General features: G+C 49.9%; 1 protein-coding gene across 1 annotated transcript; it reads left to right on the plus strand.

The window, feature by feature from the left end:
* The first annotated feature begins 10,276 nt into the window (after window positions 1-10,276).
* On the plus strand, window positions 10,277-10,639 carry KCNE5 (potassium voltage-gated channel subfamily E regulatory subunit 5). Its single transcript, XM_060249110.1, has one exon. The coding sequence runs from the start codon at window positions 10,277-10,279 to the stop codon at window positions 10,637-10,639; it is 363 nt and encodes a 120-aa protein (XP_060105093.1).
* Window positions 10,640-16,516: the final 5,877 nt, after the last annotated feature.

Below are 16,516 nucleotides of genomic sequence, written 5' to 3' on the forward strand. Positions count from 1 at the left end.
TCCTCGTCTGATGAAGTGTGCTTAGAAAGCACGTGAAAGTTTGTTCTGAATAAAACTAAGTTGGTCATAAAGGTGCAACTTGACACCTATTTTGTTCTACTACTTCAGGCTGACTACTTGAAATTATTTATTTAGGGCACTGAGATTCAGTCTGGGGGTCAGGAGCCACATGTGGTAGCTCTTCGACATGTCGCCTGTGGCTCTTTTGTCTCATTTTGTTCCTCAGTGTGGTACCTGCCCTATGTGCTGAGAAAGTGGGCAATTTCTGGGGTACTGCAGTAGTTTTATAATTACTGTGGACCCATGAGAAAACTAGTAGGTTTATTTTTAAAGCCCAATGAAACTTTCCTGTGATGGTTATAGCAAGGTTGTGGGAATGTAGCAGTTCTGTGTGTGCGGCTAGGTGAACACATGCTGCTTAATGAGCTGGCGGAACGGGGCACGCACGGGCCCTGGCTAAATGCTAACCCCTTGAAGAACTTGCAAGTACAACAGTTAGCATGGAGAAACATTCTACCCAGCTGTTCTCTTGCAGAACTAGAGTAAAACTGGAAGGAAACACAGAACACTCATTTTTTTTTTTAACATCCAGCTTTAATAAAGAGTTCTCAGAGAACTTGAAAGTTTACATACTGTTTTGTGGTCATAACTCCTAACTGAAAGCACTTCCCTTCACTCCAAATATACGGAAAGTGGTTGAAGGTTCAGCGATAGCAGGGAGAGACAGCCCTATACACTCAGGCATAATCTGGAAATGAGAAAGACTTGTGTTACAGAGTGTTGTTTGTGTCTGGGCTGGGGTGCAGGACATACGGTAGCCCCGTGACTCTTGGCGGTCTGTGGAGCGAGTGACACTTTTCCAGGTAACATGTTATTAAAACTAGATTATCTATGTCCGTGCATCAGGGTAAATCCCATATTTAGTAGGAAGAACACACTGTGGTAACCATGTGCTGATCTGTATCTTTCCGTATCCTGGAGGACTCTGCCCTCCCACACAGACCGGGGCCGTAGCCTGGGAGGGGCTAGGCATAGAGAGGCCACTGACTGGCATGGGTTTGGTCAGGGACCAATGGGGTGGGGTGAGTGTGGTAGCAGCTCTCGGCAGTGGAGGGGTTCTGCAGATGCTGGGCTAAGTGGGCGGAGACTGGCACAAAGGGGTGGGCCCTGCTACTGGGAGGGGCCCTTAAGGCCATGGCAGAACAGAGTTGGGGGTGGTCACCAGCAAGGGCAGGAGGCTGCTGAACAAAGGGAGTGAAGTCGCTGCCTCAGAGAGCCTGGGCTGAGGATGCTGCTGCACAGTAATAAAGATGGAACGGACACGATTTGTCGTATGCACCAACATGGAAAGGAGGACTCCTGCCCGGTCTGCTGAAGGCCCTGAACCTACAACTGGCACAGGCAAGTGCCCCAACAACACTCACCCTCACAATCCTCCAGAATTGAAATCACTGGTGGTCTAGGGTTTGCAGGTGAAACTTTGCACTGGAATGCTTTCATGCGCAAACGCAACTATTCCAGGGTGTAGCCAGGAGGCTGCAGAGATAGAAGCAAAAATGCTAATCCTGTGCGTTTAGAGAAGGGTGAGAGGAGTGGCTGTTCAGACAGGAAAGTTACATCACCACCAGCCGTGCACTGTATGTTTCCCCCCCTTGGTGCATGAATTTGGCACCTGTAGCCAAAGTACCTGCAAGCTCTGTGAAATGAAATACAGAGAAAGCTTATAAAGGAAACAATGGCCCTCTTGTTAACTGAATTAGCAATGTGTGGCCACCAAACAATAGTGCATGAGGATTGCCCCCTCTAGCTGTTCCATTCGCTCTGTGTCATTTTCATTGTCTAGGGACCTGCCAGCTGTTCTCAAAGAAGGAGTCAAGTTGCACCTTTAAGACCAACAAAGTTTTATTCAGAAAGGAAGCTTTCGTGCGCTCTTAGCACACTTCATCAGACGAGAAATCCGGCACAGTGAGCAGAGCTACATATGGAATGCAAAATGGTACAAATGTTAAGATCCAATGACAGAATAGAAAAATTAACAAATTGAACAAACCTTTGATCTGGGTAACATGAGCGTGATAAATCAATACAACAGCAACAGACATTCTCAAAATGTGAGAATGTCTGTTAATCACTCCCTTGTTATAAGCCTGGACCAAAATGAGCACCCACAAGCTGACGTTCTGAATAAAACTTGGTTGGTGGTCTTAAAGGTGCAACGGGACTCCTACTTTGTTCTCCTGCTTCAGACCAACACGGCTGCCCGCTTGGATCTATTCTCAGAGAGGAGGTCTTCATCTATTCATGGTCCACTAAGACAAGAGTGAGCATTCTTAGCTGTGTGTTCCCACGACTCCTGCATTTAGAATGGAGGAAACTATATGTGAAATGAGCACTCAGAGCAGACCCCAATAAGTTCAGTCAACAAGGCATGAGCTTGGAGTGACTGTCCCTTGTGGATTTCTTTGCCGTTTTTCTTAAGGCATAACAGAGTGCCTCCCCAGGTAGAAAACTAGCTCTAAGCAGTTACAAGAAGTGCAGCTTTCAGTTAGCCACTGGATTCTAGAGCAAAGAGTATCTGGAAAGCATAGTTCCTTTACTACAAGCTGTTGCCATTTGCTTTCTTATATTAAGAACCCCTACAGAGCTCCGTGGCGCAGACTGGTAAAGCTGCAGTACTGCGGTCCAAGCTCTGCCCACAACCGGAGTTCGATCCTGGCGGAAGCTGGTTCAGGTAGCCGCCTCAAGGTTGACAGCCTTTCGTCCTTCCGAGGTCGGTAAAAGGAGTACCCAGCTTTGTTGGGAGTAAAGTAGGGGAGGCAATGGCAAACCACCCTGTAAAAAGTCTGCCGTGAACACATCGTGGTGCGACGTCACCCCAGAGTCAGAAACGACTGGCTGACCTTTATTAATAACCCTCCCTCTGCAAGACCTGGACAAGGCTGCCAATGACGGGCCATTTTGGAGGACGTTAATTCATAGGATTCATTCATACGGTCAGCGTAAGTCGGAAGCAACACGTTAATTGAACGGAAATAAAATTAAATTAGTGGCTTTTCCCCATGACAGATTTGTGGAGAGCAGCAGTAGCTCTCCGTCTGATTGGTGAGTGCAAACAGGTGGCCGTGGGGTATATAAACCACTGAAGTGAAGCCCCTGGGAAGCGACATCTTCAGAGTTCCACGCTAACAAGAAGACCTGTTTGGCACAGCAGGGCCCCCGACACAAGCGGAGCTGTTGAAATGAGCAGCCGCAACCAAAAGCTCAGCGAGCCGCTACACCAAAAAACAACACTTTCCCTCCAAGGGTCATGTTCCTTCTAAAACTATTTACCCAGTGGAGCACTTACTGGCAGCGGCCCCAGACGAGAAGCCAAAGAAAATCCACTTGTACAAGCAAAGCGTTGCCAATCAAACTAAGTATGATGTCTTCGTTAAACAAAGCAATTCCTGTTTGGGTGATTTTTTGCCAGCAGCTTGTCGCTACGGAAGTACATCCATAGATTTACACCCTGTGGGTCTCTGAGCAGCCCTCAGTGGAACCCCCTGGAAGGAAAGAGTCGAGTTGCCTCTAGCTGCAGGGCACCATCTGAAACAGGACGTCATTGGGTGCCAAGTTTCCAAACCCTTAATATTGGTCCTCAGAGAGGCATGAGCAGCAGTGGCTTGTAGCATTCGCGGGAGCTGGAATCTCCCAGAATTACAGCTCATTTCTGGACTACAGAGATCAGTTCCCCTGGAGAAAATGGCTGCTTTGGAAGGCAGGCTCTGTGGCTGTGTTCCCCACGGGGGTCCCTGTCCTCCCCAGGCTCCAGCCCCAAATCCCTAGGAGTCTCCCAGTATGGATCTGGCACTCCTACCCCACTCCCACTGGTGGCTGGGGGAACCGGCAACCATACCTCCCAGCCCCGCAGGGTCCCCTCTGGGAGCCTGCTCTTTCCCTTGCCTCCACCTGAGAGCCAGTTTGGTGTAGTGGTTAAGTGCACGGACTCTTATCTGGGAGAACTAGGTTTGATTCCCCACTCTTCCATTTGCACCTGCTGGAATGGCCTTGGGTCAGCCATAGATCACTCACAGAGCTTGTCCTTGAAAGGGGGGCAGCTGCTCTGAGAGCCAGTTTGGCGTCGTGGTTAAGTGTGCAGCCTCTTATCTGGGAGAACCGGGTTTGATTCCCCACTCCTCCACTTGCACCCGCTGGAATGGCCTTGGGTCAGCCATAGCTCTTGTAGGAGTTGTCCTTGAAAGAGCAGCTGCTGTAAGAGCTCTCTCAGCTCCACCTACCTTGCAGGGTGCCTGTTGTGGGATGGGGGAGGGGAGGCAAAGGAGATTGTGAGCTGCTCTGAGACTGAGCTTTGGAGTGGAGGGCGGGATATAAATCCAATATCATCATCATCACCTTGCTGGGCGAAGGAAGGGGTGAGCACTTGTTTCCTTAGGGCACCAGGGGAGGGGTAAACCTGGGGTACCAAGTTCTTGGGCCAGCCCCAGCAGGAAGGGCTGCTCGGCCACCTCTCCTGCAGTTGTGCTCCATTGCCTGTTCTTCAACAGAATAAAGGAAAAACTGCCCAGCTGGGGGTCGGCTGTAGCTTCTTAAAATGCCAGCAGCACCTGGGGGCTCAGCCGTGCCAACCAGCATCATTCATTTATTCATCCGTACCTCACCTTTCTCAGGTTGGCTGACCTCATTCTCCTCTCCTCCATTTTCTCCTCACGGCAATGCTGTGAGATAGGTGAGGCGGAGTGTGTGAGATTTGCCCGAGGTCATGTGGCAAGCCTTTACTGCACAGGTGGGGATTCGAACCTGGCTCTTCCAGATAGCAGTAGTGATGTTCTTAACCCCCCATGACACCACACTGGCTGGACACCACTGCCACACGCTCTTAACTACCGCACCACGTCACTTCCCTCATCGGACTTTGGTAACCGCTGGCTCACCCCTCGGCCGTGGCAACCAAGCAGTGGCTCGTTGTGTTAATTAGCTGGGCCTCTCTCATCAAGGGAGGGGACAGCATGGCACCAGGTAACAATTTTAACTTGCGGACGAGTTGGGTTTTTTTTTTTTCATTTTTAAAAATTTATTATTCCAAACATAACATACATACATTACCGCATAATTCTAGCATACTAAACAACATGCATCTTCTAACTCTTGCACCTCCACCTACCACCCTTCCACCCATCCATACAAGGAGCTTAAAGGGTATTACTATTATACAGTTTCTATTTTCTCATATCAATTCCCAAGTTTCTGGCCCAAACATATATTGGTTCCCATCTCTTTCTACATTCTTGTAAATTTCCATCTCTTAACCTTGTGATCAGTGTATCCATTTCAGCGGCGTCAAATAATTTTAATAAAAATTCTTCTCAATCAGGTATTTTAGCGACTTTCCAGTATTTTGCATATAGAATTCTAGCAACCGTAATTATATGGAGTAATAGTTTTTTCTCCGTTTTGGGAATACCCTCTTTACAAATACTCAATAAATACAGTTCCGGTGCATGTTGGAATCTTATTTTTAAAATTTTTTTGGCTCCAGACATTAATCTGGGGACAGTATTTTTTGGCATGTTCGCACTGCCACAATATGTGGTATAGTGACCCCTTAATTTTTCTACATTTCCAGCATTTGTTTGAGTAGTTCGGATATATTTTAGCCAACCTTTCTGGGGTAAGATACCAGTGGTACATCATTTTGTATAAATTTTCTTTGAAAACCGAGGATTTTGTCAACTTTACATTTTGTTTCCAAAGTTTTTCCCATTCCGCCAAATCAATAGAAAATCCAAAGTCTTCTAACCGTTTTATCCAACTCTCTTTCACTGTTTCATCTTGCATTTTAATTTGGAGTAGCCCATTATATATTTTTGAGATAAGTGTCTGATTATCTTGAATAAATGTATCAAATTCGTTTAGAGTTTTGGAAAAACCTAATTCTTTATCCGATTGATATCTTGACTTAACCTGACATCTAACCCACTTGCGGACAAGTTTGTAGGGGTGGATGTGGTTCTTCAAGTACTCTATTTTAAGAAGGATATAGACAAGATGGAACAGGTCCAGAGGAGGGTGACGATGGTGAGGGGTCTGGAGACCAAGTTCTGTGAAGAAAGGTTGAAGGAGCTGGGCATGTTTAGCCTGGAGAGGAGGCGGCTGAGAGGTGATAGGATCACCATCTTCAAGTATTTGAAGGGCTGTCCTATAGAGGATGGTGTGGAATTGTTTTCTGTGGCCCCGGAAGGTAGGACTAAAATCAATGGGTTGAAATTAAATCAAAAGAGTTTCCGGCTCAACATTAGGAAGAACTTCCTGACTGTTAGAGTGATTCCTCAGTGGAACAGGCTTCCTTGGGAGGTGGTGAGCTCTCCTTCCTTGGAGGTTTCTAAACAGAGGCTAGATGGCCCTCTGACAGCAAAGAAGTTCCTGTGAATTCAGGGCGAGGTATCTGTAAATTTCCTGCATTGTGAAGGGGTTGGATTAGATGACCCTGGGGATGCCTACCAGCTCTCGGATTCTATGATTCTGGCCTCAAGTCAGGGCTCTAAAGCTCAACAAGAGCGCTTAGAATTGAGGCTGGGCCCAAACAGTGAAGTAGACACAGCAAAAGAAAAGTGCTTTGAACCTTTACACGCACTGTGTGTATAAAGTGCAAAAGATCACAACCGACCGTGACCTCATAGGGTTTTCAAAACAAGACCAACAGCAGTGGTTTGCCACTGCCTGCCTCTATGTAGCAACTCTGGGCTTTCTTGGTGGTCTCCCATCCAGTGAGTAAACAGGCCCCGCCCTGCTTAGCTTCTGAGGTCTGATGATATCAAGCTCACCTGGGCCATCCAAGTCAGAGTAACAGTACTATACAAATGCTAAATATTATTTCCTGACATTAAAAAAAAAGGTAGTCCCCTGTGCAAGCAGCAATCGTTTCCGACTCTGGGGTGACGTCGCTTTCACAACGTTTTCATGGCAGACTTTTTACGGGGTGGTTTGCCATTGCCTTCCCCAGTCATCTACACTTTCCCCCCAGCAAGCTGGGTACTCATTTGACCGACCTCGGAAGGATGGAAGGCTGAGTCGACCTGGAGCCGGCTACCTGAACCAGCTTCTGCCGGGATCGAACTCAGGTCGTGAGCAGAGGGCTCTGACTGCAGTACTGCAGCTTTACCGCTCTGCATCACGGGGTTCTTTAAACCCTATTAAATAGATATTTTTCTGGTTTACAGGGGAGGGAGCTGAAAACACAACCAAAGTAAGACAAGGGCTGGGAAGGCATTGAATTCCACATTTCTTGGCTCCTATGTCCTTTATGGTTCCAAAATCACACTTGCTTTGCATTTACTCTTTTAGGTCAATGCATTCACATAGAGAGCAGGTAAGAACCCGGAGGCTTCTGGACAGAACCGCGATGATCCTGTCGAAAGAATGGAACAGGCTTGAGAACAATCCTGTTCTCTGAGCCTTTTTTGGTCATTCCAAGTTGCTCTGTGCACATAGCAGAACTCCAATGGGCTGACGGAGAGCAGAACTCCCCAGATGCAGCGTGTGCCAAAGCCTAACTCCTTATATTTCATCCTGAGTACATCCACAAGGAAAAACTGACCTTTAAAGAGCGAGCCAGATTGACACAAATGTCAGCAGAAGACTTGATCTCCGTCACCGTGCTCTCTTTTGCAGGGATACTGTAATGGGTGTGGAGCTGACTAGGAGCTGGGTGCCACAAGGCTTGTTGGTTCTGAGCCTGGTACTTCCCCATAGTTTTAGAAATGATCTGGATGAGGGAGCAAGGGGACGACTAATTACATTTGCAGGCAACATCAAATTGGGAGGAGCAGAAAAAACACCAGAATATAGTTATAATTCAACGAGTTCTGAACATGCTGGAAGAGTGGGGCAGTTGTGAACGAGATACAATTTAACAAGGTTAAGTGCCAAGTTGTACATCTGGGTAACACAAACGAGGAACATGCATATTGAATGGGGGATACACTACTAGGTAGCGGAGTGTATGAACAAGATCTTGGGGTACGGGTGGACCGTAAGTTAAATACGAGCAGCCACTGTGATGCAGTGACAAAGAAGGCTAATACCATTTTGGGGTGAATCAACAGAGGTATAACATCCAAATCGCAAAAGGTCATAGTCCCACTGTACGCTGCATAGGTCAGGCCACACCTGGAGTCTGGTGTGCCGTTCTGGAGACTTCACTTCAAGAAGGAAGTGAACAGTTCCGCAGGGCCTGCAAGACCACCCTTTTTAAATTAGCATATTCGGACTGCTAAGAAAAACGGTAATCAAAGGTCCGCCAATGCGGTTTAAAGATCTATACCGCACCATAACTGTATTTATTGGATTGGTTTTAATTTAATGTTTTAATGTCTTATTGTTCTATATTGTAAATTTAAGGTTTTATCTATTACTGTATGTTTTATGGAATGTTGTTAGCCGCCCTGAGCCTGCCAAGGTGGGGGAGGGCGGGATATAAATGAAATTAATAAATTAATAAATAAATAAAGGATGTGGGCAGAATGGAGCAGGTGCAGAGGACAGTGAAGAGGGTGATTGGGGGACTGGAGACCAAGCGCTATGAGGAAAGTCTGAGGGACTTGGGAATGTTCAGTCTGGAGAAGAGGAGGCACACGATTGCTCTCTATAAATATTTGAAGGGCTGTCAGGTAGAAGAGGGCAGGGAGCAGAGGAGAGGGCTCACAATAATGGGTGTAAATTAAGGGCTGGAAGGTACCAGCTGGATATCAGGGAAAACCTTTTTTAGTTAAGAGTTGTTCGACAGTGGAATCAGCCACCGAGGGAGGTGGGGAGCTCCCCGGCACTGGCAATCTTTCAGCAGCAGCTGGACGAACCCTTGTCAGGGATGCTCTAGGCTCATCCTGCACTGAGCAGGGGGTTGGGATAGATGCCCTCTATGGCCCCTTCCAAATTCCAGGGCCGGTGCTAGGCTTTCTGGCACCCTAGGCAAATCACCCGCTAGTGCCCCCCCATTATTACAAAATATAGGGAAAATGAAGAGCACAAAACTTGAAACTTTTTACTGATTTTTAATTTTTTTAAAAGTGTGAGAAGAAGTGCTTGCTGGCCAAGCCAGGGAGGAGGGTGGCGGGATAGGATGAGGTGGGAGAGGGGGGTGGCTTGGCAGAGAGGGGGGTGTTGAGGGCAGCGTGGTGATGGGAGAGGACAAGGGGACAGTGGTCAGGAGCCAGAGTCATGCGTTGGGAGGGGTGCCCAGCCCTGCTTCCAACTCTGCGATTCTATGAAGGAAAAGAAAGGTCCCCTGCACAAGCACCAGTCGTTTCCAACTCTGGGGTGATGTTGCTTTCACAACGTTTTCACGGCAGACTTTTACGGGGTGGTTTGCCATTGCCTTCCCCAGTCTTTTTTACACTTCCCTCCCAGCAAGCTGGGCACTCATTTTACCGACCTCAGAAGGATGGAAGGCTGAGTCGACCTGGAGCCGGCTACCTGAACCAGCTTCCGCTGGAATTGAACTCAGGTCATGAGCAGAGGGCTCCGACTGCAGTACTGCAGCTTTAACACGCTGCGGGGCTCTTTTGTGATTCTATGAAACCTAGAGTCAAATTCCTCACTCTGGCAGGTAAGTTCAATGGGTGACCTTGGCCCACTCACCTACTCTCAGCCTAACCTACCTCACAGGGTTGTTGTGAAGATCAAATGGAGGAAAGGAGACAGATGCCCCCAATGGGGAGCAAGGGTGGGTATGAAAGTAATAAATAATTTTTTTTAAATTACCATCAGAATAGGTTCATTTGTTTGTGATGTTTGAGAGCTGCAAGACCTGAACATCAGCTGTCTAAAGGAAGGAAGGAAGGCAGGCAAAGAGATGGCAGGAGGGAGAGAGAGGTGGAAAGAAAGCAACTTTCTTTCATTTCTTTCATTCTCCAAGCAACTTTCATTTCTTTCATTCTCCAAGCTGCTGCTGTAAAGAGAGAAACGCCTTCTCCAAACTGGCCGAAGGGCTTCGGGAGCCACACAATCTGTGTGAAAGAGCCACGCGGGGCTCCCGAGACGCAGTTGGCCCCCCTGAAGAAGTGTGCGACGGGCGCACCCCCGCAAGTTGCATACCTTAACTACAACTCTGTCGGTCTTCAAGGTGTCGCCGGACTCGAGCTTTCTGCGGCAGCTCCAGCCCAGCCCGGAATCCCTCTTCGCGCAGCCCCTCCCCTCCCCCTTGCCCCGCCCCCCCTGCTGCTCGGGCTTTGCAAAGAGGCCGCCGGAGGGGCAGCCGCCAGACTCCCGGCGCAGCGAGGCGATGAATTGCAGCGAAAGCGGGCGGCTCCAGCGGCTGCTCAGCGGGCTCTTGCAGGAGCTGCGCGGCGGCGGCCCCGCGTCTTCCACCGGCTCTTCCACCTTGGCGTTGGCCCCGAGGCCTCCGGGGAGCGCCGCCGCCGGCCCTTCCTCCTCCTCCTCGCGGGCCCGGGGGGAGGACGACGCCTACTTGTACATCCTGCTCATCATGATCTTCTACGGCTGCCTGGCCGGGGGCCTCATCCTGGCCTACACGCGCTCCCGGAAGCTGGAGTCCAAGCACGACCCCTACCACCTCTACATCGAGAGCGACTGGACGGCCCCGCCCTCGGCCCACGGCGGCAGCCCCGACGGCGAGCGCCCCTGAGCGTGCCCCGATCCTTTGCGGGCCATCCAAGCCAGTATTGCCCTCTCAGGCTCGAGCTGAGGTTTTTCACGCCTACTTGCATGGACCCTTTTGAGTTGGAGATGCCAGGGATTGAACCCGGGACCTTCTGCTTACCGAGCAGATGCTCTACCACTGAGCCACCGTCCCTCCATCTCCATCACCTCCTGCCGGGACCCTTTTGAGTTGGAGATGCCGGGGATTGAACCTGGGACCTTCTGCTTACCGAGCAGATGCTCTACCACTGAGCCACCGTCCCTCCCTCTCCATCACCTCCTGCCGGGACCCTTTTGAGTTGGAGATGCCGGGGATTGAACCTGGGACCTTCTGCTTACCGAGCAGATGCTCTACCACTGAGCCACCGTCCCTCCCTCCCCATCACCTCCTGCCGGGACCCTTTTGAGTTGGAGATGCCGGGGATTGAACCTGGGACCTTCTGCTTGCCAAGCACAAGCACTGAGCCACCGTCCCTGCCCTAACTGGCAGCGGCTCTCCAGGGGCCTCAAGCCGAGGTTTTTCACGCCTACTTTCCTGGACCCTTTTTATTTGGACATGCCAGGGATTGAACCTGGGACCTTCTGCTTACCGAGCAGATGCTCTACCACTGAGCCACCGTCCCTCCCTCTCCATCACCTACTGCCGGGACCCTTTTGAGTTGGAGATGCCGGGGATTGAACCTGGGCCCAGGGATCACAGCCTCGGAGGACCTGCCGGCAGGGAGGGGGAGACCCGGCCACGTTCGACAACCCCTCGCTCGGCGGGCGCGCCTTTGTGGCTCCGGAGCCGCCGCCGCTCCGCTTCTCGGAGCCAGATTTGCGTTCCTGCCTGCCGGGAGGCCCTTCCTTCCGACGGACTTCCCTGTCGACCTTCCCGCCCACTTTGTCTTTTCGTGTCTTTGTTCGAAAACTTGCTTTCCCGACGGCCTTTGGCTGCAAACGCAGAACTGCTTCCAGCCCCAGGAGTTCGCCTCCGGGGTCACACCGGCTGCAGGCCTGCAAGGGGCTGGTGGGCCCCTGGAGGAGGCGTCGTGGCTCTGCAGCCGCCGGAGACAAAGGGCAGAGGGAGCGGCCGTGCACGTGGTGGTGGTCCACCGTTCGGGGGAGGGCTGCTGGAGAGAGATGGGGGGGCGGGTTGTAGGGTTGCCAGATCCATGTTGGAGGACTCCTGGAGATTTTGGGGGTGGGTGGAGTCTTGGGGGGGGGCAGAGTTCTCTGCTGGGTTCAGGCCTGCCCTCCGGAGCAGCCATTTTCTCCAGGGGAACTGACCTCTGCAGTCTGAGCTGTAAAATCAGGAGATCCTGAAGTCCCACCTGGAGGGTGGCAGCCCTTGGTGCTCCCCAGAGAGGCCGAAGGGTGGCTTTCGAAAAACTCCATCCAGGAAAGCCGCCCTGATGCCCCTCACTTAAGTCTGCCTTCGGTCTTGCTTTTACTTTCCCTAGAATAAACTGATCAGCGGGGTTTGGGAATCCCCTAACCAGTGTTCCCTCTAAGCTGAGTGAGCCTGAGCTAGCTCACAGATTTTTAGCCTCCAGCTCACACATCTATTGTCTTGGCTCAGGAAGGATGAGCCCAGAGCACAATAATCTATGCAGTAGTTCACAGCTTTCATGCCAGGAGCTCACAAAGAATTTTTGTTCGCAGGACTCTGCAGCTTAGAGGGAACATTGCCCCTAACCTGTCGAGTCACATGATGACCCCCTGGCGCCCTAGAGTAGGAAATAAACCAAAATGTGTCCAGAGCAGCATTTGCTGCAAGGCTCAACCTACCAGCTAGCAGCTTCCAAGCAGTTCCGGAGCTTCTGCCTGCCTGGTTTTCACAGCCCCAGCTGAGGAAAGGAAGATCCATGCCTGGCTCAATGTGCTCCTACTCCTAGCTTCTCCGCTCAGCCCTCTTCTGCCCTTAGGGTTGTCTTTAGTTGGGAGAGGAGCTGAGGGTTGCACCATTTTGCTAGAGAGCCTGGGCGCACAGCCCCTGGGGGAACTCTAACGATAGCAAAGGAGACGGGGCAGTCTCTACTCCGGGCACTTCCAGGGCCAGCTGCAGGTTAGTATCACTAGAAGAGCCCTGCTGGAGCCAGTAAAGTGATGGGCAGAAAGGTAGCAGCTAGATATTAGGGAGAAAATTTTTACAGAAGAAGAAGACGACTGCAGATTTATACCCCGCCCTTCTTTCTGAATCAGAGACTCAGACCAGTTTACAATCTCCTTTATCTTCCTCCCCGCAACAGACACTCTGTGAGGTCGGTGGGGCTGAGAGGGTTCTCCCAGCAGCTGCCCTTTCAAGGACAACTCCTGCAAGAGCTATGGCTAACCCAAGGCCATTCCAGCAGGTGCAAGTGGAGGCGTGGGGAATCAAACCCGGTTCTCCCAGATAGAGTCCGCACACTTAACCACTACACCAAACAGCAGTGGAATGGGCTGTCTAGGGAGGTGGTGAGCAGTTTCCCGGCAGTCTTTGAGCTGCAGCTGGACAAACACTTGTATGGGATGCTGTAGGCTGATCCTGCGTTGAGCAGGGGGTTGGGCTAGATGGCCTGTATGGCCCCTTCCAACTCTATTATTCTGTTTTATGACTCCCGCATTCTGTTGGCCAACCAGATGTGAATTTGGATAGCAAAATGCTATTTATAGAAGACCTTCCAAAATGAGCAAATCCATTAAGAACCGCACCCGCTCGTGATCCAACAAGAGGCTCCGCTGGTAGATTCATGAATGGATCTGTGACGGAATCAAAGGGTTAATGGAGAAGCTGAGGACTCAGAGAGCCCTGAGTCATGTGACCCGAAGGTGGGGGCCAGGGGTGCTCAGAACTCTCAAGTCCTGAGTGACAGCTAACGGTTCAGAGGTAAAAAAAACGGTCAGAAAAGGGGAGTTGGACTCAGAGTGTGTGAGAGAGGCTGGGTGTGAAGTGAAGCTCTATATGCACTCTGTGAAATCAGCCAGGTGGCTGAGCGTGAGGCATATCTCTAGGTCATGAGTGCCCTCTAAGGAAGAGGAAGGTGACAGAGAGTGTCTAAGTGGAAGACCTTAGTGGTCACAGACATATGATACACTGCTCCTAAGAGTTTATAAGGTGGCTGAGGGAGCGCCGTGGGTCGGAGGGTGTCAGGAGAGCTGGGGCTTGTCTAACCAGACGACTCGAGGGACCAGGCACTCGAAGCCCAAGAGGCCAGCCTGATTAAAGTTTAGGAGAGTGGATTCGTAGAAGAACTGTGTACCCTGAAATACATCAGTGAACTGCTGGAGGGTCTAGCCGACATACCGTATAGAAAGTGTTATTCCTACAAGATGCAAACTAGCCTCTGTACATACATCCCATCCCCCAGTCTAAGCCTGTTTTGTACATAAAGCACTATAGCTTACTGTTACGTTCTCTGGTGCCTGTGTGATTGGGAAAGACTTCAAATCTGCCGTGGTCCCCTGTTCATCTACCGTATCAGAACCCCGAAGAGACTAACGTAGAGTGGGCTGCCCTCACTGAGGCAGGGAGGCGATAGGCGGGCGTAGCCATAAGGGTGTGTGATAGGATCATTGCAGTGGCTTTTAAAAGGTAAATTGCGGGGGGTGGGGGGTCCAGTTCCAACGGGGCTTTCAGCTTGCCATGGGAGTGGTTTGGCCAAACTATGTGGCCGCCTCTTCTGCGCTGTTATTTAGGAGATTTGCTTGAGGCAGGAAGAGAAGAGTTAGGCCAAGAGGGGGTTATTAGTCCGCCACACGTTAATAACTGAGAGGTGGGCAGGTGACCTGCAAATGGCGTCATGCCAGGTTTGACCCTCAGATGCTGGAGGCACGCGGGTTGCTGAACTGCCACCAACTCCAGCACCAGCGGGGGAAAAGGGGTCTTCTTCGGAGTAGGCCTGAATGTCGTCATTGTTTTAATTCGTATCTACAGTATTTATATGTCTGGAAAGTCTTCTGGAGGGCTCATGAAACAGCAACTAGCAAAAGAAATCCAGATGAGCAGCAGTAAAACCTTGACATAAAACAGACGTTAAGCAGAGACTCTAGGAGCACTGTCAGAAGAAAGTAAGTTACGATCCCGCCTGTACTGAAGTTTTGAGCGGCGCTATGAAATGTATTTTAATTGTTATTTTATTGTTTTAAATTATAATCTTCAATTGTTTCAATTCAACTGTCAGCCACCCTGAGTCCACTTGCAGAGAGGGCGGGATAGAAAAATAAATGAACGAACAAGAAAGGAAAGCATACAGAGACAAGAAGATGATATTGGATTTATATCCCACCCTCCACTCTGAAGAGTCTCAGAGCGGCTCACAATCTCCTTTTCCTTCCTCCCCCACCCCACAACAGACACCCTGTGAGGCAGATGAAGATATTGGATTTATATCCCTCCCTCCACTCTGAAGAGTCTCAGAGCAGCTCACAATCTCCTCTACCTTCCTCCCCCACAACAGACACCCTGTGAGGTAGATGAAGATATTGGATTTATATCCCGCCCTCCACTCTGAAGAGTCTCAGAGCGGCTCACAATCTCCTTTACCTTCCTTCCTCATAACAGAAACCCTGTGAGGTGGGCAGGGCTGGAGAGGGCTCTCACAGCAGCTGCCCTTTCAAGGGCAGCCTCTGCCAGAGCTATGGCTGACCCAAGGCCATGCCAGCAGCTGCAAGTGGAGGAGTGGGGAATCAAACCCGGTTCTCCCAGATAAGAGTCCGCACACTTAACCACTACACCAAACTGGCTCTCCTGGCAAGAGCTGGCAACAGCAAAAGCAGCTGGGATGACAATTACATTCTTCAAAGCTGTGATGAATCTAGGTGAGCACATGACGCCTCCTGAGCTTCTCTGTGATTGTAAGAGGCTGCTAAAAAGAACAGCTGCTCCTATTGCTACTTCAAAGGCCCACATTTTGACCTCTCCTTCCACCTCTCCTTCCCATGGCGTAGATGTAATCAGAATAAATTGCAAATTGGAGATAAACCCACCCAGCAGTTTACAGCAGAGTTGAGTCTAACCGTGGCCTAATTTAAAGTCACACTGGATACATATCTGGGTATATAGCAGGGGTGGCCAAACTTACTTAACGTAAAAGCCATATAGAATAAATGTGAAATGATCAAGAGCTGCAAGACATGGACATCAGAGGTTTGAGAGCTGCAAGACAGGAAGGAAGGAAAATAGATGGCGAAGAGAGAGATGGAAAGAAAGCAACTTTAACTTTGCTTGGCAACATGATTTAAGGAGAGAAATACTTTTTCCAAGTTACCTGATGGGGCTGTGGGGGCTTTAGGAACCACACACTATGTGTGAAAGAGCCACATGTGGCTCTTGAGCCAGTTTGGCCACCCCTGGTCTATAGAGATGTTAATAGAAGAAAAGATCAGTAACAGAAAGCTGAGAAACGATATGATCCAGTCTATAACAGCTGCTGCCTCTAAAAGCAAGATTGCTTTTTGCATATCGGGTATTGCAGTGAATTCATCTCTTTGCATGCAACTAGTTAGCAGCTCAAATTGTAATAGGCCAATAATCTTTCCCTTTTAAGAGATAAAAAGTCTAGGTCTGTCTGGAACACCTCCACGGCCAGGCCAGGCACACCAACCTGCAAGTACAGCATGCCAGAGTTTATTTAGGGGTTCTTCTAGGATGGGACGTCCTTGTTGGAACAGAGACAAGAAAGTAGGAGCACATTGCTCAGGCCAATGAAATCTTAACAGAAATGCCAGTAACTAAATGTACGGTTCTTGGGGATTTCTTTTCTGGATTGTGGTTGTGCGGAACTGAAGACAGAGCACTTCGGATACTTTGCCAAAGGCTTGATATTGATGACCTTCGCAAACTGGGCAAGGTGCTAGGGTTTGGATGCATGCCACTCCCTCCTTTTTAGTGGCTTTAGTGTAG

The sequence above is a fragment of the Heteronotia binoei genome, chromosome 11, assembly GCF_032191835.1.
Source record: "Heteronotia binoei isolate CCM8104 ecotype False Entrance Well chromosome 11, APGP_CSIRO_Hbin_v1, whole genome shotgun sequence".
Classification (NCBI taxonomy): domain Eukaryota; kingdom Metazoa; phylum Chordata; class Lepidosauria; order Squamata; family Gekkonidae; genus Heteronotia; species Heteronotia binoei.